This window comes from Anguilla anguilla, chromosome 10 (assembly GCF_013347855.1).
Source record: "Anguilla anguilla isolate fAngAng1 chromosome 10, fAngAng1.pri, whole genome shotgun sequence".
NCBI classification, from domain to species: domain Eukaryota; kingdom Metazoa; phylum Chordata; class Actinopteri; order Anguilliformes; family Anguillidae; genus Anguilla; species Anguilla anguilla.
In genome coordinates, this window is record NC_049210.1 from 15,314,726 (window position 1) to 15,338,162 (window position 23,437).

At 48.0% G+C, this 23,437-nt stretch overlaps 2 protein-coding genes across 2 annotated transcripts in view; both read left to right on the forward strand.

The window, feature by feature from the left end:
- The window catches only part of gcn1 (GCN1 activator of EIF2AK4), a 33,579-nt gene extending 32,299 nt beyond the window's left edge, over positions 1-1,280 (forward strand). The window contains exons 57-58 of the mRNA XM_035380144.1: positions 85-306; positions 632-1,280. Coding sequence (XP_035236035.1) covers positions 85-306; positions 632-757 — 348 coding nt within the window. The 3' untranslated portion in view covers positions 758-1,280. The remainder of the gene's footprint in view (positions 1-84; positions 307-631) is intronic.
- Positions 1,281-2,553: 1,273 nt separating this feature from the next.
- Positions 2,554-23,049, forward strand: rab35b (RAB35, member RAS oncogene family b). Its single transcript, XM_035380147.1, has 6 exons — positions 2,554-2,986; positions 12,521-12,571; positions 13,417-13,540; positions 21,235-21,359; positions 21,459-21,583; positions 21,919-23,049. Exons 1-6 carry the CDS (start codon positions 2,935-2,937, stop codon positions 22,045-22,047), a joined length of 606 nt encoding a protein of 201 aa, XP_035236038.1. The 5' UTR covers positions 2,554-2,934; the 3' UTR covers positions 22,048-23,049.
- Positions 23,050-23,437: the final 388 nt, after the last annotated feature.

Below are 23,437 nucleotides of genomic sequence, written 5' to 3' on the forward strand. Positions count from 1 at the left end.
ATGGGGGGTGGTATGACTGCACATGCCAGACGATACAGGGGCGGGTCACTTAACATGCCACTCACCCCCCCCCCCCCCCCACAGTGTCTGCAGAACCAGTCCAGCGACATCCGGCTGGCGGCGGTACGGGTGCTGTGGTGGGTGTGCAAGGACCCGGCCACGCCCGCCCTGGACCCCAGCCTCATCAAGCCGCTCCTGAAGAGCCTGCTGGACAACACCAAGGACAAGAACACCAGCGTGCGGGCCCAGAGCGAGCACACCATCATCAGCCTGCTCAGACTGCGGCAGGGGGAGGAGCTTATGCAGGTCAGGCTCCCGCAACCTGCCGGCGCACACGCTGGCCTTAGCCCCTCCCACCGCCTCCAGCTGTATCATTACCACAGGCCCCTTAATCCAGTCGACATTTTTCCTTATCTGTCTGTCACTTTTTTTCTCATTCGCAGTTTAGCTGGTGCTGTGATCACCGGAAATTTTACTCGTCATGCATTGTTCATGGGGAAAATGGCGTATTTGGCGCCGAATAGCGTGAATTGTGTGCGTGTGCGTGTGCACATGCGTGTGCGTGCGTGTGCGTGCGTACAGGCGTGCGCGCGGGGCTCGGTGATCGCTGACGTCCCGTTTGTGGTTTCAGAGCCTGACCGCCATACTGGACTCGGCCAGCAACGACCTGCTCTCAGAGTGTAACCGCCGCTCCCTGAAGAAGATCTGCAGCCTGCCGGAGTCCACCGAGGAGATCGACGACACCATCCTCACGTGATGGGCCGGACTGAACTGCACACCTCACCCTGTTGCTCGTACACACACACGCACACACAGAGCACACACGCACACACACACAGACACACACACACACACTCCCGCAGTAGCCTTTGTTCTCTGCGATGGATAATGGATAGAGGAAGAGGCAAAGGAGACAGTTAAGGACAAACATCTCCGTGTTGAAATGTCTCAAGAAAGGTTCATTTGGTTTTTCCCCCTCTTTAATTGCTTTTTGTTTTATGTCCCAGTGAGAATAATTTTAGATTGCACAAAGTGCAGACATTCGAAAACCAAACTAGATAAAGATATGGCAAACAAAAGATTGTGCCAACTCTGTACTGACATTAAATTCTATGTTCCACAGAAGCCTACTTGTTCATCAAGGACATCACTGTCCTTGGTGAGATCTAAAGGAAATTTTCCATTTTCAGTTGCCCTATTTTTATCTTATACTGTTTTGTGTGTGTGCAAGAAGGATTGGTCCAGAATGGAAATAAATCTTGTGTTAAATTATCTTTGAATTTTGAGTTCATACTGTAATTCATATTTTCCTCTTATCGATTGAAAAGGAAAATTGCATACATAAACTTATAGTAACTCCTTTGTTAATTTTTAAATGGGTAACACTGGACCCGTTGCAAATTAATTAATATATTGTTTAATGTGTCCATAAAGAACGGTTGGATGCCATTGGGTGTCCATGAACTTGACATGGGGTCTGGTTGGCTCGCGCACAGCCAGTATCACACGTGTAGTGGAAAATTCTGTTACCCGTAGCAGCTCCGTGGTCTCCTGCATAGATGAGAAAAAGCCGTGCCTCTTATGATTGGATCCGCTGTATGGATTTGACGAACTGTGGTGGCAGTGAGGATTTATGATGTTGACGGTGCTGGAGTGGAGTAATCCTGTTGGTCAAATATTTCAGTGTGCAGTGAACCAACCTCAAAATGTCAGTGTCCCACAGATCTACAAGTGGCTTGACTGTAAGCCGCATATTGGATTGATATGTTTTCCATGTCCCGTCGGTACATTTGAAATGCTATCGATTAAATGCTATGCCCCATCACTTTAATGCCCTCTGCTTTTAGGATTTACTGAAATATTTGTATTTCCCAAATTCGACCCGAGGTATGTTTTCCCCCTCAAAAACTAGTTCTTAATCAACGAGGCTTTTTCACCATATAATATTTGGCAAGACTGGCTACTTAAGATTTTGTCTCGGCTTATTTTAAAACAGAATGCACGTTTTGCTTTTGTCATCTGACTTGTTCGACAGTCATTTCCAAAGCTCGAGGCTTGCTTTGGTCGTAGACGTTCGTACTTTCTGCACTTGACTCATGTGATGTCGCCTCTTAGTCTATCGATCGGTCAGTCAAAACAATTGTCTCACATTATGCATTATTTAAAAAAAATGCGTCATTTGCCAACTGAACCTTGAAGAAATGTCGATGTAAATTTTTCATGGCACATGTCCAGTTTTGCCATAAATGATCTGTCCTCTGAGGCCACATTGCAGATAAATGGGCAATCAGACTACAGATCAATTAAGAGCACATTATACTCTGGGGAGAACCTTTCCAGTTGGAATGAAAGTGAGAACACTGGTCGCCAGCAGTGTTTTCGTCATCCGACGAGGCAGTTCATGACTGCAGAAGGTTTCGGATGGGGGAGAAATATTTCATTTTCCTTAAAAAAAAAAAAAAAAAAAAAAAAAAAGAAGAAGAAAAGAAACACATTCGGTGTGCTCTGTTGATCACACGCGAGGCGCAATGCACTTTCCCAAAGAAAAAAATAGTGGAACTGTTCTACAGATTTTCTACGTCGATGTGTCCAGCACAATTTTCATTTAGATGAGATGTGCATTAATCGCGCTAGTGAAATACGTCTTGCGTGTATTGCGCTTGCGTAGTGGACACGGGTCTCGCAGGGTTGGGTGCAGAGATACTTCCACAGAAGGAAGCGGAGTTTCCGGCTGTTTGCTGCGGAGAGGGAGGACTGCTGACACCGCGAAACCCCTACGAAAAGACGCCGGTTTGGGGGGAAAACACTTGGACACCCGGAGAAATACGTCTGTCCCACACTGGGGGAGGACTGACTGTCCGGACCAAGTGTTCTGGAGAGTGAGAGGGGACGAGCAGCGGCGTAAAAGGCGGGGGAAACCCACTAACTACCGGCATGGCTAGGGACTACGATTACCTCTTTAAGCTGCTCATCATCGGTGACAGCGGTAAGGCAAGGCCGGGGATGCGATACGGGAAATGGGCCTGGTCGGGAGTTTAAAGCAAATGGAAAATTTGTGCTTCGACATGATTTGTTTTGAGGAACACTGAGCCACGAATATATTCTGAGCAAACGTAACTAGCTAGCTAATTTAACCACCTGCTTGTTCGCTATATTGCCGTAACAACCAGTGGCAGTGGATACCTAGTAATGTTAGCTTGCTCTTAGCGCTGTCCTTACGCGTCCAGTGTGCTTTCGATCAGGGCGGAGGGTTGATAACATGGGGTAGGGCATGTCAACTGACCAGGCCGGATATAGCTTATTAGCCAGCCACTGTTTGTTCAACGTGGCTACATAAGAGGTTTGAATGGCTAAGTAATTACCACGATATGAACGTAAAGTGATCCTGTTGCGATACGTTTTTCACTAACTTATTGGTATTTTGATTGCAGTTTACTTTCCCGCTACGTTATGTGGCTAGCTCGCTCTCTACCACGGTTAGTCTGCTTGGTTAACTAAATCTGGATTGAACAATGGTGATTAGTTGTAGTCTAATGTTAGTTATTAGGCTGGCTAACTTAATATTACCTTCATTGTTATCTCGCTATGTTTTCATGCTATACGATTTGTGTTGTTTCTCAATGTCAATAGGGCAGAGTTTCGTGTTTGAATTAATTGTGATGGCTAGCAGGCTAAATAGATTGCTAAGTGTTTACGTTAGATGGCTACATAGCTAATATAACTCACAAGGCAGCCTAGCTAGGAAACTAACAAATCCCACATAACATTGACCATTGGTATCCTTCAGTACATTGTTGTTTGTTCAACGCCGGGTTCAGTCTCAGCAGATCCATTTTTTATTCTGGCCTATTTTCAATGTTAAATTCAAATGTATGCCGCGGTACTGCCGAGGAATCGGTAGCTAATTTGAGCTAGTTAGCAACGTTAACTTCGGTCACCTAGCAGGTGGCACCAGCTTGGATAGTTGTAGTGCAAGCTGGTGTGTAGTTTTAATAGACTGAGTGCAGGCGAGATCGCATTAGTTGCAAGATCAGTCGCTCCCATACGAGCTTATGGCACTGACGAGTGTAGCCTAAGAGATATGATGAATAACAACATCCGCCTTCTTGCATAAGTGAGCCGTCCTCCTCTATGACCGGAATCCTTGAGCTGAACACCTCATTTTCTAGTGTAATTGTTGAGTGTGCAATGTCATGTGTTGAGGCAGTGAATTGGTCTATCTCGTTGAGCCAGAAGATCAGAATACGGAGTCGAACAGTTTTCTCGTGGACTGAATAATAACGAATGATAGGTCCACGTGGATTTCTGAGAAGAAGGTGCATGGCCAACAGTTACTTTGCCGGCGCCCTTTGCAGGACCTTGGAGTCATTAATAAACCATAAGTTACATTTTTCGTTGTTGTTGATCAGAGTGGCTTGGGTTGTGGGTGTTGACTGTGGGGAGTTTACATGGTGGTGGTGTTGCTGGCCTGGACAGCATGATCACCTCACTGTGAGCGGTGAGAGCGCATGTTGAGTTTCACTTGTGAAACGGGGCAGCTCGCCTCTTTCTCTCAGGAGAATGGCCGCCCTGTTGGCCGTGGGGCCGGGGTGCTGCTGGCTCCTGGTGTTTTTCTGCATGGCCGGCTGAGTCAGGTTTGTGCGGGTGGCTGTGCTGCGTGTCAGGGTGTTGGCTGTATGCGAGGCGTGGTTGTGTTTGTGTTGTGGTGCCCATAATGATTCCCTGCTTTAGAGGAAGAATGCAGCTCTGGATGTGTCCTTTGTCCATCATCTGCCTGATCTGGGATCAGGGACTTGGTAGCCTCCCCACAGAAACATAGAGAGTTTCACAGACACAGATTAAGCCTAGTCCTAGATTAAATTCAATTGTGAATGGAGATTCTCCATACAAAACTCAGTTTAGTCCAGGGCTAAACTTAATTTGTGTCTGAGAAACAACAAGACCAGAAACAAGCAGTTGACCCAGGAACAGTGTATGCTCTGGTTATTTCCTCTCCTAACGTAGGAGCAAGGAGAAAGACTTTGCTTCTGTCAAAGATTCAATTTAACCAACTCCCCATATCCCTGCTGTTTAGGCACACTGTTCTCTCTGTTTCATGTGTACCTCTCTCTCTCTCTCTCAAGATCCACTTTTGTGGTTTATCACTTCTCAGCTTGTCCCTCACTGCCCGAGTTTCTCTCTCTTTCCCCCAGGGAAAATTGCAAAGGTAGGCTAGTCCTAGCTGTAGATAAGGAAAGGCTGCCTTTACTAGTCAATCAGCCAATCAGTCAATCAGTTCATTTAGTTTCATGCTGGCTTCTTCATTCTGGTGGTTTTGTAGAAAGCTTTGCAAATTGCAGCCCAGAGAACGTATCACAGAGAGATTTGGTGGCTTTGAGCTAGATTTGGAAAACCAAACCGAGCTAACAAAGGCCAATATAATGCAAGCAGGAGACTTTGGTTTTGTGCTGTCAGACTGCATGAGTGGGAATATAATTTTGCTCCTGCGTGTTGAAGGCATCGAAGCACTGTTCCTGGTGCATAGTAATTTTAGCTATTTGTGGGCTTACCAGGGGAAGGTAAGTTTAATGAGTTGAATTCATGTGTTGGAGGCTTCCGTCCAGTGCATGAACTCTGAACAAAAGGGAGTGCAGTGAAGTAGTGTAGGTTTTATAACAGTCAAGCGTTTGATTTTTCAGGCTTCAGACTCTGAATCCTGGACTCAGGTTTCTTTTGACTCGTATTTGAGAATTAGCCTTCTGGAAGCAGGCTGTTCTTATTCTGCTGGCTCGAAAACGAAATCTTAAATGTCATTAGGACGGCACAGTTTACCTAATAACAATGTTGTTTTGCTAGGTCTCGGTTCACTCTTTAGGTTGAGAGCAAAGCACACATTACACAGCTAAGCGTGCAATTACTTGCTTAGATGGGGTGAAAAATTATTAAAACAAAAAAAGCTGTCATTGAGAGTAAGGGTTAGGACTGAAAACAGTGACCCCTGCAAGATAGGGATCCAGCTATTCCCACAGGGGAGGCAAGGTACACACATTATTCTCTTTCACCTCCTCATCCAGTCACTTTAACTCATTAGCTTCACAACTACCTCTGCAGTGCATATTCAGGCAGTGCCAAGGATCTCACTGGTTGATGGCTTTTCTTGGAGTGAAATATTATATGAAACAGCCAATTTAAGGGAAACCTCCAGTTGTATTAAATACACAAATTATATTTGTCATGGCACCAGTTTTTCCTTGCAATTCCATTACTTTCCTGCATGGAAAAAAGTGGCTGTCTGCAGTCTGAGGTACTTTGTTGACTATGCCGGTGAGTGTAGTCGCTGAAAATATTACGTGAACACCTCTGCTTTTCAGCTGAAAGAAGAGCACAATGCACTTCTGTTTTAAATGATAAAAGGGGAAAAAACAAAGAGATGGTTTCTATATAATTCTCAGCAGCTCTTCAGCGAAAAGCACCTTAACTCCAGTCAGTGTGAAGCTGCAGAAATGCAAGCCATGACTATCACCGTTTGTCAGATGTGGTCAGCCCTCGCCTTCTGTGGGCGTGGCCTTTTTACCCCATTCTTGCTCGCACGTTGAGTTACCCTGCGGTCCAGTGCAAGTCAGAAGGCAGCCACAGGCGCGGCTCATTCACGTCTTCCTTTTAGGGCGGGCGAAGCTGGTCACCTGTTGCATGCTGACCGAGGCTTGAGGGTTCACTTAATGAGGAGCGCTTCCTTTGCTAGTCGTGTTAGCATTTGTGCTCTGCTTGCAGATTGTAGCAATTTTAGGCACTGCTAAAAACGCCCCAGGCCAATCACAGAGTCCATGTTTTTTTGTCAGTAGACGCCTGAATTTGGATAGGCGTCTATGCGGTTGCTGATTTCAAACATACTTTCCCTATTTATTCTGGTCACATCTGTCCCTGTTCTTGTAGGCCTCAGGTGAAGGGGTGGTGCTAGTGCTTGTCTAGGCTAGGGCCATCAAACACCAGAACAAATGAAAAAGCAGCTTGCTGTTGGCCAATCAGCGTCGCTCTACCCTGACTTGGCTCTGGTGTTTTTTGATTGGGACGTGGGCGATCTGGCCGCCCCCACCCCACCCCCAGCATCACAGCCGAGGCGGAGTGGATACTGACGCAGTGCCGCTCCTCCTCGTGTGGCTGCAGGTTTGTGGGAGTTTGTCTCTCTCCTCCCACTGTTTCTGTTCTGCAGCGGGCAAAGTGGATAAGTCACGGTGTTAAAGACACGCTGCGGTATCAGTGTGCGGAACCGACGAGAGCAAAATCGTCCATGTCTCTTTTCTTCGCTGTATATGTGGGAAGGATCGCGCACTGTTACTATGACGACAGGGGGCTTAAGAAGTGACAGGCCTTGGATTGATGCCCCAGTGCCTTGGTCTGAGAAATGCTGATGCCTCTCCTATCCTCTTCATATTTCTCGTCTTCCCTCTCCCACTCCTTTTCTCTTTTTGCACTCAGACCTTTTCACACCGTGTTTATTAGAAAATGATATTCCACCCACCTGACTGCTACTGACTGTGTGTGTGTTTGTTTGTGCACTTGTGTTTATGGCTGTATGAGAGAGAGGCTGTATTGACAGAATCAAGATGGGAGGGGGACAGACTGCCCCTGTATCCTGGGAACAGAGAAATTAGTCTTAATCTGTGCCCCTCACTGTCTCAGTGTAGCTGCTCTGTCCCTCTCTGTCTCAGTGTAGCTGCTCTGTCCCTCTCTGTCTCAGTGTAGCTGCTCTGCCCCTCTCTGTCTCAGTGTAGCTGCTCTACTCCTCTCTGTCTCAGTGTAGCTGCTCTACTCCTCTCTGTCTCAGTGTAGCTGCTCTGTCCCTCACTGTCTCAGTGTAGCTGCTCTACTCCTCTCTGTCTCAGTGTAGCTGCTCTGTCCCTCACTGTCTCAGTGTAGCTGCTCTGCCCCTCTCTGTCTCAGTGTAGCTGCTCTGTCCCTCACTGTCTCAGTGTAGCTGCTCTACTCCTCTCTGTCTCAGTGTAGCTGCTCTGTCCCTCACTGTCTCAGTGTAGCTGCTCTGCCCCTCTCTGTCTCAGTGTAGCTGCTCTGTCCCTCACTGTCTCAGTGTAGCTGCTCTGTCCCTCACTGTCTCAGTGTAGCTGCTCTGTCCCTCACTGTCTCAGTGTAGCTGCTCTGTCCCTCACTGTCTCAGTGTAGCTGCTCTGTCCCTCACTGTCTCAGTGTAGCTGCTCTGTCCCTCTCTGTCTCAGTGTAGCTGCTCTACCCCTCTCTGTCTCAGTGTAGCTGCTCTGTCCCTCACTGTCTCAGTGTAGCTGCTCTGTCCCTCACTGTCTCAGTGTAGCTGCTCTGTCCCTCTCTGTCTCAGTGTAGCTGCTCTGTCCCTCACTGTCTCAGTGTAGCTGCTCTGCCCCTCTCTGTCTCAGTGTAGCTGCTCTGTCCCTCACTGTCTCAGTGTAGCTGCTCTGTCCCTCTCTGTCTCAGTGTAGCTGCTCTGTCCCTCTCTGTCTCAGTGTAGCTGCTCTGCCCCTCTCTGTCTCAGTGTAGCTGCTCTGCCCCTCACTGTCTCAGTGTAGCTGCTCTACTCCTCTCTGTCTCAGTGTAGCTGCTCTGTTCCACATGGTCTCAGAAATATCAAAAACATGCATAAACAACAGCCCTTCTTAGATAAGAGTGAGCACCCCTATTTTTAATGTTTTTTCATCTGGGTAACATTGAGCTCTTGCCTTGCTCAAAGGTGTGAATGACGCTTTTATATTTCTTTTATCAAGCTACTTGTCACACGCCTGATTGCGGTTGGCCAAATGATCACCCTTGCCATGAAACATTCCCTTCAATTTTATTTGCATAGGGCTTTTTATGGACACTGTCACAACGACACTTTACAGGACAGCAGAAAATTAGGAAATACTGGGCTTGAACTCCCCATTGGGGATTGAAAGCACTGAAATAGGGGTGAGAAAAACGTCTGATTTATTCCTTGTGGTGTATCTCCCGTCTTTTCAAAAAGAGTACATGGCCAGCATGCTCTTTTTTATCACATCTCATTCAACAATGTAAACGCTGACCCAAAAGGACAGAAGTATTGTTTCAACTGCAGACAGTATCTGGTAGCAAGTAATTGTATTGCGTGCATGTAGGCCTATGTCACTCACGGAAGCGTAGCTCTCATCCCAAACCTTTTTAGTCACAGACACACAATCATCCAACAGACACGCCGATCTCACTGTTGTGGGTGGTGGAAAAACTTGAAATTGCAGGTCTGGTCTGCCGTATCCAAGTCAGGATACAGACATTTGCGAGGTGGGAGGCATCGCATGGGACCAGTGCTCTGTCCCTGGAGCACTACGTGTCCCAGAGGAGAGCGGAGTGTACCACATCCCTCTCAAATACAATTGGAGGTCGCTGCCAGCAGCAGACCGAAGAGAGGAGGCAGAGATGCAGTGAATTTTAATCAGTGCTATATAATCCATGTGTAATAAAGCAAACTTAAATACTTTATTTTTTTATACTGAATCCAATTGAAAGTAAATACGAATTCCCAAATGCAAACTTTTTACGTAAATATCTGTAATGTACTTTCACACATCCAGAAATCTTTAGTATCTTTGCGTCATCATGTCATTCCAAAACATCTTTGAAATTGTACGGGCTTGTCATCTTTCCTGCTATCATACTTTGAAAATTATCCATCTGCATTCTGCTCCTAATCTGTTAGGAGAGCTCACTGGGAATCTTAAATACCTGACAAGTTAGGAGTTTTCTTAAGGCTAAAATGTGTTTTGACTAGCTTCTATCCTTACTTTAGCTACGACTCGTCTTTTGCCTGTTTCTATGCACACGGTCATGGCCCATTTTGCTCACGCTTTGGTGCAAACTGGGGGTGTCCTTCCCCACAATGCTAGTGCCGAGAACATGTGCGCTGCTGGATTATTGTGTGTGCGTGTGCGCGTGTGCGCGTGTCTGTGTGTGTGTGTGTGTGTGTGTCTGTGTCTGTGTCTGTGTCTGTGTCTGTGTGTGTGTGTGTGTGTGTGTGTCTGTGTGTGTGTCTGTCTGTGTGTGTGTCTGTGTCTGTGTGTGTGTCTGTGTCTGTGTGTGTGTGTGTGTGTGTGTGTGTCTGTGTGTGTGTGTGTGTGTCTGCGTGTGCGTGTGCGTGTGCGTGTGCGTGTGCGTGTGCGTGTGCGTGTGTGTGTGTGTGTCTGGACCTCCTGTATTTGTGAGGACGCGCGCATCCCCTGGGTCAGCAGGGCCGCAGAGGAGCGATGAAGAGGGGATTTGTTTTCGGATCGTCTATTAATTCCGGGCCAATCGACTGCGGGCCGCGGAGATTGCATTACGCCATTACCCTGGTAACGGGCCCGCCGTCTGGCTCCCCGCCAGGGCCCCGCGTTCCCGCTCCCGTCCAGTCCTCTCGGGATCCCGCCGATGCGTGTAGGGGAGCAGAGCTCGGCCCAATCGAACGCCTCGCTACGCCGGAGCGCGTTTTTAAACGCCGGCGAAAACGATGTCGTGAGACTTGCTACGGGGCGGGGCAGGGGGGCGCGCTGTGCGCTGTGTTTTGGATCCAGCTGTTGCCTGGCGGCTGCCGGCACAGCCTCTAAACCAGGAGGCTGTGGGCTCTAATCCTGGATGGCACATTGAGGAGGGTGATTTGGCCCAGCTCCTCACCAGATATGGAAGTGCCCTCAGTCTCGCCTCTGTATAAGGAAAAGGAAAGAGAACATTGGCCGCCCTCTGAGGACCGCTCTGTTGTTCCAGTCGGCGTGTTTTATGGGTTGAAGTGCTGCTGCAGCGAATGGTGCTTGAATAACACGAGGTTGGATCAGGTCTCCACAACCCCTTGGAGATATACTCCAAGGAAGGGACATTTTCGATTACAGAAACCCTCCCGGTCAATTTGTCCAGAACGTCGAAATGCCTGCCGCTTGCTCACATCCATGTTTATAACAAGAAGAGAACAAAGGAACAACCTACCTAGCTGATAGGCTACACTTTAGTGGAATATTTTCATTGTCAGTCATCAGTAGTTACACGTGACTCTCCCCTATGCTGATCATGTAAGGGGGTCTGATGGAACCAACTGGAAGCTCAAAGCTCCATTGCATTACATTACATTTATTTAGTAGACGCTTTTATCCAAAGCGACGTACAAAAGTGCACATCATGGTCATTGGACAGCTACAAAACACAGGTTCGATAAGGTGCAATACTCATTTCGTACTGCTATTTATAGCCAAGAAGCTCCCAAATTTACTTGTGTTTCTCCCTTAATAAGGACCAGCCACCTGCTTCTGTCTCTAGAGTTCTCTCATTTAGAGACATTTCTTCTGGGAATCTGCATTTCATGTCCTGGACTGCCAGAATTCATGTGGATTGAAGTGTAATGTGAGATACTCGTATGATAACGCATCATTTCAACACCTATAAAATATGCATTTGGCTCTGATTAGCATCGCTACAGCTAGCCTGAAAGCCGGAAAAATGAGTCATTAAAAAGGTGTAAACTTTGAGCGCTGACAAATCCCTCCAGTGTATTTACTGCTTCTCACGGGTCGCTGGTATTCATCCCTTCCTGCTCGATGCGTGCTGTACTCCTTAGGGGAAAAGATAATAAGGCCATTATTTTTTTAAATATGACAGCGTTTTGAGTTGCATAAGCCTTTTTTCCCTGCGTTGCCTGAGAATCTTGTGAGGAAAGTGCTTGGCGAGCAGGCCTTAATGTGACCAGTTTTGACCATGAAAACCATGACTAATTGGTGTGACTTTCATGCTATGAATAGAACAAAAACATTTCACCAGTTGCTTTCAAGTCGCTTACGAATGTGCGCTTGGTGGAATACGTTCAGGTTTCTGTGGTTTGGAACATGGTAAATATGGTAAATATAAAACCTGCGTTCTGTCCGGTTCAGTAGTGTGGCTTTGACCGCTAGCACACTTCTCGATACAGACGTGCACGTGATGTCCAGGACGGTTTCCAGCTGTGCGTGATAATGACCTTTAAATTTCTTTCCACGATTTGTGGGCAATGTGACAATCCTGGAATGCAGTATATTAATGACAGTCGGTCTGTGGTGGACACGACTTGTAAATTGTTTCTGTCGGTTGTTAATGCCTGCAAACTTGTTTGAATCTTGTTGATGCATGACATGCCTTGTGTGTGTGTTGTGTGCGTGTGTGTGTGTGTGTATGCGTGTTGTGTGTGTGTGAGTGCGTGTGTGTGTGTGTGTTGTGTGTGTGTGTGAGTGCGTGTGTGTGTGTTGTGTGTATGTGTGTGTGTGAGTGCGTGTGTGTGTGTGTTGTGTGCGTGTGTTGTGTGTGTTGTGTATGTGTGTGTTGTGTGTATGCGTGTGTGTGTGAGTGCGTGTGTGTGTGTGTTGTGTGTGTGTTGTGTGCGTGTGTTGTGTGTGTGCGTGTGTGTGTGTTGTGTGCGTGTGTTGTGTATGTGTGTGTTGTGTGTATGCGTGTGTGTGTGAGTGCGTGTGTGTGTGTGTTGTGTGTGTGTGTGAGTGCGTGCTCGCTCATCTGTGTGTCTGACTCTGCCCTTTTTCTCCTTTTCCCCTAGGGGTGGGAAAGAGCAGTCTCCTACTACGATTCGCAGACAACACGTTTTCAGGTAGGAGTCCTGTTTCTCACTTCTCCTTCCCTGACGGCGGGCAGACAGAACAGAGAGAGAGGCGGGGATGGAGATTGGCTCTCAGGCGCTGTGTTCACAATAGCCCGGCCCTAAACCAGAACTCGCACAACAAAGGACTTTGGCTTTCTGTCGGGCCTCGCTCCCGCCCCGCCCCACACCCAGTACCGCAGGTCACCTTGCTGCTGGTCACATGCTACCTGCTTCCTGCTCTCAGGCAGGCTCGGTGAAGCAGCAGGCTGGGCTTGCATTTAGCCAAACTTAGCATATACTTGCCCTGGGGCTAATTAGCATGGCAGTGTGCGCAATAAGACAAGCACCCCTTTTGTGTAAAGCTGTGAAAAGCTTTGTGTTTGTGATCGCTAGCTGTTGACGGTTCTTCAGGTCGGACTGGAGTTTGACTTTTTCCCCAAGCCCGTCTTCAGTACAGTTATGAGACACACGTAGCCTAAAGCCGGACACCCACCGCACGCGTAGCGGCCGCGAGCGCACGACGCGCGTAACTGAAGCGTAGCTGAAGTACTGTTATTACAACGGCAGCGGGCGACGTCCTCTCCACCAGCTGCGAACGCGGCCGTACCGCTTCGCCGTGCCACTTACGCGCCGCTTACGCTACGCGTGCGGTGGGTGCCCGGCGTAACACTTACATTTCTGCGCCGGCGCTGGTCTCAGAAGCTTTCCTTTGATCCCGGTTATTGGGGATGGTTGACTTTAGCTTGGAGTGCTGAGATAAGTTCGGTGGCAGGAGTGTCAGGATCACAGACAGTGCGGGACCCTCGGGCCTGACCGGTGCTGAAGCCTGCGTGTGTGTGTGTGCGCGCGTGCAGGTAGCTACATCACCACCATCGGGGTGGACTTCAAGATCCGGACGGTGGAGATCAACGGCGAGAAGGTGAAGCTGCAGATCTGGGACACGGCGGGACAGGAGCGCTTCCGCACCATCACGTCGACGTGAGTACCAGCAGGGGGCGCCGCGTCGGGCGCCGGGGGCGACCCGGACTCTGAGGCCCGGCTGCTTTTGCTACAGGTCACTGAGGAAAGCTGCTGCTTCAGCGTTCGGGTTCAGAAGCAGCGCTGGTTCTGTGGAAGAGTGTGTGGTTTGTGTGGTTTTTCAGCGCTGTTGTCGATATTTTAGGGTCTCTGGCAGCCAGTAAATATAGTTAAAGTGGCAGGAATGGAGAGGGTTTTTCCACCTCAGGGGATTTTAAATAGGTCTCTGTCACGCAGGCACACGCTCTCTCTCTCTCTCTCTCTCTCACCCTCTCGCCCTCTCTCTCCTTGCCCTCTAGCTCTCAACATGACTCATCATAGTTTATCTTATGTCGATCTCCTGGGCTGATGTTTGTGTAAAATGTCTTCAGTGATTGTCTTGGCCTTGTGTGTAATGCAGAGCATCGGTACACCGTCACTGCCTTCTTTTCACATGTAAAGTCTGTTTGCTAGTTGTGAGTCACCGAGTTAGGTTTTTTTGTTGTGATTAAGGAACAGCCTGGTTCATTAATAAACCCGTTTCACATTTCAGGCTCTCTCTCGGCATTGATATGCATATGAGGCTCCGCAAATTTTAGCAGGAGGCTGCAGAATTCCGCTTCTGGTCTGATGTAGTCACGCTGGGCGTGAAGCTTCCTATGTTCCTATGTCCTGTAGCCAGTTAGGGTCTGTCTGCAGACATTCTGGTGTTCGGTACTGAATTAAAAAAAAATGTTTGCACACACTTACTTTAGACTTTATAACCATGGAAACGTTTTACTTCCACCTCTCTCCCGAGACCGCTCTGAATTCCTTTCTGTGGCTCTCAGTCTAGAGCTTGCGTCTCGGGCGCTGTGAGGCAGCGGCGGATTGGTATTCATTCCTGAGGGAGAAGCGGGGGGTCCGTCTGCTCCACGCTGAGAGGACTGGCGGAGCGCGCTGTCGCTCGTCTGCAGCGTGAGCCGCGCGGCGGCGGCGGTGGCGGTGGCGGGGAGTTCTCGCTGGTTTAGCCCGCTCGCTCGCACTTCCTCCTCGCTCGCCGTCTGAGGGCACGGGGCTTTCTGGTTTTCAGCAGTCCACCGCAGCGCCGCTGCCTCTTTTCCCATAATCCACGCACGGGCGCGCTCACATACGCACACGCGCACCTGTTTCCCACAGGCTGAGAGTTTATTTGCGGTGTCCGACTCGACGTGTTTTTGGGGGGTGGATGCCGATGGTGGGAATTGTGTGCAACATGGCGTGCGAGTTTGGTTGCTGTGACAACGACGCAAGAACCTCAATAAGAAGCTTAGTGTTGCTTGTATTCTTTAGTGTAGCTTTAATTTTATCCCAAATCACCAAACAATAAAAATAATACGCTCACTCAAACTAAAACAAGCACACGAAACCACAACCCGCGGTTCTAAATGTAACGGCGACTTTTTAAAAAAGAAGAAGCGAAAAGTCATTTATAATTCACAGACTTTTCAACATTAGAGGGGCAGCTCGCACAGTAAAATAGCCGTCGGTTGTTTGACACTTTGACATTTCAAAGAAAAAAATGATGAATGCAAAAGTATAGTGTGTTGTTCCAGAAATAAAACGACTAGGGTAGACTCAGAGTGTTCTGAACGAAACGTGGGGAGGCAGCCGCTTTTTACAGAAGTTGATGTCCAGTCAGTGGCAGTTTTTCTCCAGATGAATGAGGTTTACGATCGTGCTTGCTTATTGGCTCACTGAGACACTAGAACAATTTGATTAATGTGAATTGGACCAATAATTATGGAGAACAAATTATTATTATATTATGATGATGATGATGATTATTATTATTATTAATAATAATAATTAAGGACAAAACAACTTTACAACTTCCATGTGTCCGGAATACCTACATCATTACATCACGGTGTTACAAAAAAAAAGTAAAGTCTTTTAGGGTGGAGGTAAATTTGTTTGGGCGGGCCGCCCAAATAACGTCAGTGTGCGGGAAGCCCTGCGCACACGCACACCAGCAACGCCGAAAATGGGAACTCCTTCTTGCAAGGCAAGCTAACCACCGTGCCAGATCTAGTCTTCCAAGCGGTGCTGTGGAGGCGATGTGGACACGCCAGCCTTCGAAGCTTCATGGATTATTTATTGTTTATTGCTTATTTGGATCCCGGTTAGTTGTCGCCACGGCAACAACTGCTCTTCCTGAGGTCCGCAATTTTTTTTGTCCTCCTGTCAGACCCCAGTCCAGAGACGGCCCAGTCCAGTGGATGGTTCTTGGTTCTTGGATCTTGGCTGCCTGTATGTTCCTCGTGTGCCCCAGCCCCCCTCCCCCCTTTGCATGAAAGTCATCTCTCGCTGCCAAGCAACCGGGTTGAGTGCTAAGCCGCCATAGCGCGATGCGTCACCGCCGAGAGGGAATCTGGAATCGGGTGACGGGTTGAGTCACTCCGCCATCACACGGGCTGTTATATCATTCAGACATCCGGCCCTGGAGACCGCCGGCTATGCCATGAATGTCCACGGAGAGCCTGGCCAGACCCATGAAGGCTGTCAGTGTCTCAGCTCCCTGCTTTGTCATTTGTTCCTAGGAATTTTAATTAATATGCAAAAAATGACTAAACCGTTGGTTTTTTTTAATTTTTTTTTAATTTTTATTTTTTTTTGAAGAGAGCCGGCATTCTTATGCTTTTTTTTCCATTTTATTCAGACGGGAGGAAAGTGGAGAGCGTTACAGTCGGTGCACTATTGAACCCCTGGCCGCAGGGGAGGGTTGACAGTTCATACAATAAATATTTAGTTATTAAATTCCAGATAAATTGGAGTGGGTGCAGGTCAGCTCTTGCTCTCCTGGAAAGCACACAGTGCCAGGCCCCACCTCAGTACACCTCAGCTGGCAGGTCAGGCTCGCTAAGACAGGAGCCAGAGGAAGGGGCTTCATGTGCCACCTAGCAGGTGGGCTTACGGGAACCCTGGCCGGCCAGGAGTGGTAGCTGGTACGAGCTGAAGCGGTGGCCTCCTAGCCCCTGGGACCCCCTTTTCCCTGGGACCCCCTTTTCCCTGGGTGACGCGCGGGTCGATCAACCCTGCATGGGTGGCACGGTCTGGATTTGATAGCGGACCACGGCTCCCATCCACGCGCTAACATAGCATGATATAACGTAACATAACGTAATATAGCATATTGACAAGAACAGGTCATTCAGCCACTGTAATGGTGCTTTAACAGGATGCACCACCCAGCAGCTCCAAACAGTTGTTCTTTGGGGGGAAAAAAAAAGTAGTGAAGTAAAATCAGGAAAATGGCCTGCAGTGAGAGAAATAAAACTGCCGGACGGACTGTAGATGCTGTGGTGCCGTTAGCTGTCTGAGGCCTCTGATTAGCTGGCTGTGCTGTCTTTCATATCAGCCACCCCTGTGTCTGCAGCCTGCTGCGTTGTTTGCGGTGTGGTTTCTGCAGGTCGTGGGCGGGCTCATGCGATTGTTCTGGTGTTCTCTGCACTCGCAGGATATGGAGCGCTTCTTTCTCTCTCTCTCCCCCACCCCCCCCCCGGCCACCGCCTCTCTAAAGTTTCAGCTTTGACTGAATTAGAGGGCTCTGTCCCGCAGACACGAGGTGAATCAGTTGGTAAACGTGCAGAAAAAATCCTTAGAAAGAGGGGGTGACGTGTGGCGGTGTGGGCCGTGGCCGCTGCTGAGGGCTAATTGCGCGTAGCAGCAGTGTGGCGCGGTGCCTCATTAGGAGTGGCTTTCAGCCTTGGAGGAGCGGCGGTGAGACTCATCTGAGGGAGCTGGGCTCAAACCCCTCCCCTCCCCGAGTTCGGCAGTTAGGAGAGGCCAGTTAGCGACGAGCGGCGCTCCAGGGGGCCTTCTGACGGACGCAGATCAGATCCTAGCCGCAGCGTAGCGTAGCGTAGCGTGGGGAGTATCAGCTGTGTGTTTGCAGCTTCCTGTATCGGCTCTTCTTAATCATGGAGAGCAGCCCAGATTCCTCTGAGGGGGCGAAGGGGGGAAATGGACCCCTCCCTCCTTAGGGGAAGCGACGGCGAGGGCCCCCCTACGCCAGGCTGTGAGGCTGGGGGGGGGAGAGGGGGCGTACGGGGCCGAGCGTTGGGGCGCGGGTTCGAGGCCGTCCTCTGGTTAGCGGTGGCGCTGTGACAGGCCGGGGCAGCGGTGGCGCTGTGACAGGCCGGGGCAGCGGTGGCGCTGTGACAGGCCGGGGCAGCGGTGGCGCTGTGACAGGCCGGGGCAGCGGTGGCGCTGTGACAGGCCGGGGCAGCGGTGGCGCTGTGACAGGCCGGGGCAGCGGTGGCGCTGTGACAGGCCGGGGCAGCGGTGGCGCTGTGACAGGCCGGGGCAGCGGTGGCGCTGTGACAGGCCGGGGCAGCGGTGGCGCTGTGACAGGCCGGGGCAGCGGTGGCGCTGTGACAGGCCGGGGCAGCGGTGGCGCTGTGACAGGCCGGGGCAGCGGTGGCGCTGTGACAGGCCGGGGCAGCGGTGGCGCTGTGACAGGCCGGGGCAGCGGTGGCGCTGTGACAGGCCGGGGCAGCGGTGGCGCTGTGACAGGCCGGGGCAGCGCCGGCTCTGAGGGCCCTGTTGGGACGGGAGGCCGAGCGCTCGGAGGGGGCCCGTCAAAGGGCTCTTTGTGCCAGGCTGCGGAAGAGTCCGCACACATCCCTCTCATTCTCAGGCCTGCTCAGACACGTCCCGGGCTGTCCTCACTCCCGCTACGCTGTGTGTGTGTGTGTGTGTCTGTGTGTGTGTCTGTGTGTCTGTGTGCGTGTGCGTGTGTCTGTGTGTCTGTGTCTGTGTGTGTGTGTGTGTCTGTGTCTGTGTGTGTGTGTGTGTGTGTGTGTGTGTGTGTGTGTCTCTGTGTGTGTGTGTGTGTGTGTCTGTGTGTGTCTGTGCAGATGTGATTTTGTTTGATTACATCCTCCCATATTAATTCTTTTTCACTCTTGTCCTGTTGAGGACAGAATACGTCTTTCTGTTCCCTCCTGAATTTCATGTTCTGTCAGATCCTCCTTGTTAAACTGTTTGGATCTTCTCCGTATTCCTCCCCCCCTCTCTCTCTCTCTCTCTCTCTCCCTTCACAGTCCCTCTCTTTGCATTTGTGCCCCTGTCTTCCAGTCTCGCCCCTGCTTCTGTCCTTATCCCCGCCCCCTCCCACCCGGTTTCCTTTCCCCCTCTTCTCCCGTTTCCTGCAGCAGCCGAGGAACTTCCTCTCTGATCGGACCCTGTCATGTGACCCCGCTGCGTGACGCTGCATTAACATTCTTAGAGTTACAGTGTCCTCGCGTGATTGAATTTCCCTAGAAGAGCACTGGGATTGTTGGGAATTTATTGTTGTGAGACAGGTTGATAAACTGGGCAATGCATTAAATAAAGTTTTTTTTTTAAATCTACCTTTTTAGTTACGTGGTCTGTCATTTGTAGATCAGAGCCTATTGTGCGTTATGAATCTTCGATTAGGACTGATGATTTAGTATCAGCTTTCTGTCCGTATCTAAACCTTATAGATTATACGCTTGAAAGCAGTGTTGATCCTAGATCAGCACTTTTGCTCTTGAAACACTACGTATACAGGCACAGACTTCTCCTTTCTTTATAAAACATGTGTCGCTTGTGGCCGGTTTCAGTTTGCTGCGTCTGAACAGTAATTATTGAAAGAGATGAATGCGAATGAACTGATTCTGCATTTAGACACTTTAATTTGCTTTTCACAGCTTGTGGTCATCTTGCCTATGTGTGTAATTTATAATTTGTGGTATAATATCCATTTGAAGATTTGCACATTTATTGTTAATCATCTGAAATAAAATTCAAAGACCTTATTTTTAAGGGTTTTAAAATTCAGGGCTTTTTCACTATGTTCAAATCTCCATTTGGTGCTACTGAACTGGCATAAAAGTAGAGTTGTGTGGGGGGGAAAGGTTACGCAGCGGGTTGGCTGGTCACTGAAGCCGCTGACCAATCATGGAATTGGAGTTGAATACAATGGACTCTTGACCACAGAGTTTTGACCAATACACAATGAAAGTGCGTCAACAATGTGATTAGGTAAATGATTTACTAGTGCTGTGGTTAAAGATACAGACATCACCTTTTAAGGATGAGGCTAAATAAGGCAGAGTTAACCGGTCATACTCGTGCATTTCAATTCACTTTTTTTCACATCATTTAATGAACATTTGTCTCAGTATTTATTGACTCCATTAACTTAGCTAATGTCAGTATAAAGTTAGGAGACTACTTGGGTAACTTGAATCGTGTCATCGATCATGCCACAGGTAAACTTATAACCATTATAAATTTAATTTGGGCAAGAAGATTTCTTACTGAAAAAAGTAAAAAAAAAACCGTAATGTTGTTCAGCTTTCTGAAGATCGGTTCAGCTCAAGCGCATGTAATTTTCGTTAAAAAAAACACCCGTCAACACTGGGTGTATTTGTCGAGTCTTTGCGTTCGATAGCGAAAGTGCTTTGCAACTCATTTTGCATGTCTGTTTGAACTGAGAGACCGCACACACGCACATCCTGTAAAGTCATGTGTGCTCCCGACCGTGTGTGATGTGGTAGGCTACTTCACAAAGGCTGAGGAAGCTGTCTGTAAGAGACTAACAATCTCTCACAGACGAGCACCCACATGCCTGCTCCCAGTGTGGGAAGAGCTTCACCATTATATGTGTATTCAGGTGTATGTGTATATGTGTATATATTATACTGAAGAGTTCACATGTTTTTATCCATATTAGTCAATGTTATTTTACAGGTTATGTGAAGTGATGCGTTCTGTCCTATTCAACATTGCTTGTTATCTTGCTGTCTCATCTGTCGGGTTTGCCGTTTTAGGGTTTCTTCCTTCCTTGTCTGAGATCCAGTAGTATTCATTTATTATCTACCTAATGTTCCTCAATCTTCAAAAAAAAAAAAAGAAGTTGTGAAAGTCCAGATCAGGACAATCAACTGGCAGCCAGGAGTTCAAATACAGTCCACCACAGCCTTGAGTAACCTGGTCTAGTTACATCCTCACTGCACATAGCACCTAGCATGTGCTCTTATCCACAGCAACATACAGAGCTCACAGTTTTACATACTATCCATTTTATACAGCTGTATATTTTTACTGAAGCAATTCAGGTCAAGTACCTTGCTAAGGTAGCGCCCCACCTTGGAAATAAAAGCAAACCTAAGACTTGGAGTTGCAAGACCAGTTCCCTAAACATTATGCTGCACTGCTACCCTTCAGTACTGAATACTAAATAATAGATATTCATATTTTAGCAATGAACCTGTTTTTTGTTTTTTATATGTATGACATATCTTATGCATAAATTGTTTAGTAAATACAGGTCAGATTTCAGAAGATGCTTGGCCCGTTAAAAATATAATGTATAAAAAATATGATCAGACCCTCTGGAAAAAGCTAAGAACCTCTATTATTTAGACAAAATCCATTTTTATGTTCTCTGGCATTCCATCGACAAACTGTTGATTGCATATAGTTGCCTTTAGGTGGAATGTGGAACGTTAACAAGTCTAACCTTCTTTTAGTCTGGGCAGACCAGTCAAATCTATACCGAGAGCTCCCCCTAGTGGACAGACAACGGAAAATCAACCGGGTCCTTTTTTTAATCTCCTGAAGTTAATGACTGCATGAACAAGATGGATGGGGAGGAGTCATGTGTGCTCTGCTTCCCTCCGCAGGTACTACAGGGGAACCCACGGCGTAATCGTGGTTTATGACGTGACCAGCGCCGAATCATTCGTCAACGTTAAACGGTGGCTCCACGAGATCAATCAGAACTGTGACGACGTCTGTCGAATATTAGGTGAGCTCAGCCCCTCCCACCCTTCAGCGTTGCAGCTGCGGCGCGGTGTCTGTGGATTCGCAAGGTGTTAATTGGAACTGTTTTCCTCCGGTTTCTCAGTGGGGAACAAAAACGACGACCCCAGCTCGAAAGTGGTGGAGACCAACGACGCGCAGAAGTTCGCCGAGCAGATGGGGATCAGCCTCTTTGAGACCAGTGCGAAAGAAAATCTGAACGTGGAGGAGGTGGGTGGAGCCAGCTGTTTTTAAAAAAAGAATTTGTTAAAAATGACCTACGGTGTCATCATAGCAGCATATGTGCAGTGTAGTGTGTCCTTATAGAGTATGAACAGTACTGTAGATACTGGTAGTTTCTTGCGTTTACAGGAAGGGAAACCGCCATGTTAGGCAGACTACTGAGTATCATGACTGTGGATATGAGAACCGTGGTTTAGGACCATTAGTTAAACGCTCAACCGTAACCGTGCTGCTGTGGGAACTCAAGTGCATTATGGGTTGTGCTCACACGAGGGTGATGCAGGACTAACGTGGCTTTTTTCTGTGTGGTAATTTTCCTGTAGATGTTTAACTGCATCACAGAACTGGTGCTGAGAGCTAAGAAAGAGGTCATGGCCAAGCAGCAGCAGCAGCAACAGAACGACGTGGTCAAGCTTTCCAAGGGCACTAAACGGAAGAAAAAATGCTGCTAACGAAACTGTCGAGTGAAGATTTAAAAACAAAACAAAACACCGCCACATACACAAACAAAAAGCATCTACAACAAACGAAACCACACGGGGAATAAGACTCCAGCAAACTAATTTAAGAGAAGATGAAGATTTATTAATGAAATTATGTCAAATAAAAAGATATAAATAAAAGGTCCCTTTTGGACAAAATGAATCCTAAGGACTTAAAAAAAAAAAAAAAAATGTACAGATTTTATTAGAGGGAGTTTTATTTGGAATTGAGCGGTTATGTGACGGTATTTAACGGGGTCCTTCTGGGTTGAGAAGGAGCAGGAAGCTCACTGCCACCGCAGTGCTCAGATTTATATATGAAATATTAATATTTCTCTGCATCAGTATATATATTTTCTCCTTCCGCATCACACGGGACTTTTAGGAATCAAGTGAAACTGCACCTGGAAAGGAGAAGAGTTGTTTTGTTTTTAATTTGTTTTTTTGTTTGTTTTTTTTTTTGTTTTTTTCGGTAAAGGGGATGTTAGAATTACTGGGGTGGGATTTTTTCTCTTTTAGGAGGGGGATTTCCGTCTTTTTTCCATTTTCAAACTTGCCTGCAGTTTCTATTGTTTTAGTTCAATGCCAACGAATCATGAACTTTAAAAAAGAAAAAGAAAAAAAGAATTTATCGGGAAAAATGACCAGAGCAATGTTTTAAATTTGAAAATTTGTCATTTGATCTGTTAGAAAAAACCTGTGACCTGCATCTTGTTTTTTTATTTTATTTTATTATTTCTCTTCTCTATTTTGCCAAGCCTCTTCGACTCCCCCTCTACCTCCAGCAAAAAGACACCACGGCACTATTAGGTTTTTCAGCACCCGGCCTGTGTTTTTAAGTAAAGGCAAAGAGCAGCCAGCCGCTAACTTGGACCTGACAGTACATTTGCCATTCTCTTCAGTCTTACTATGAGCCTTTTCGTCAGATTTTTTTTTATGTTTTATTTTTTACTAATGATAATACCACCGTGAGAGAAATACCACCGTTCTGTCATTCTGTGGAACGGGGACCGGCCCCCGGTAACACGGTGCCTGACCGGGCGGTCGTGCTGATGTACTCTGGCCCTCTCTCACGCTTCCCCTGCGTACATCCTGGCGTTCAGTCCCTGCCGGAGTCCAGCCGTGAGCTCGGTACCCAGGCTCGCATGCTCATTGGCTGGAGGCGCGGACGGTGCTAACGCCAGGAAGGCCGTGCCAAACCCAACTGACAGCGGAAACGGAGACGGCGGACGGTTTCCATGGTGACCCGAAGCTCCTGGGGTCCCTTTTTTCTTTTTTTTTTTTTTTTTTCCCAGGATCCCTTAGACCCCCCATTGTATCAGACCACTCCCTCGCCTCGCTTGCCTGCTCTCCACACGAG

What these genes read in the sequence shown, in the direction of transcription:
- rab35b (XM_035380147.1), top strand. Translation starts at nt 2,935, where the DNA reads ATGGCTAGGGACTACGATTACCTCTTTAAGCTGCTCATCATCGGTGAC. An exon ending in CGACGTCTGTCGAATATTAG is followed by an intron (nt 21,360 to 21,458) that starts GTGAGCTCAGCC and finishes CCGGTTTCTCAG; the next exon opens with TGGGGAACAAAAACGACGAC. An exon ending in AAAATCTGAACGTGGAGGAG is followed by an intron (nt 21,584 to 21,918) that starts GTGGGTGGAGCC and finishes ATTTTCCTGTAG; the next exon opens with ATGTTTAACTGCATCACAGA.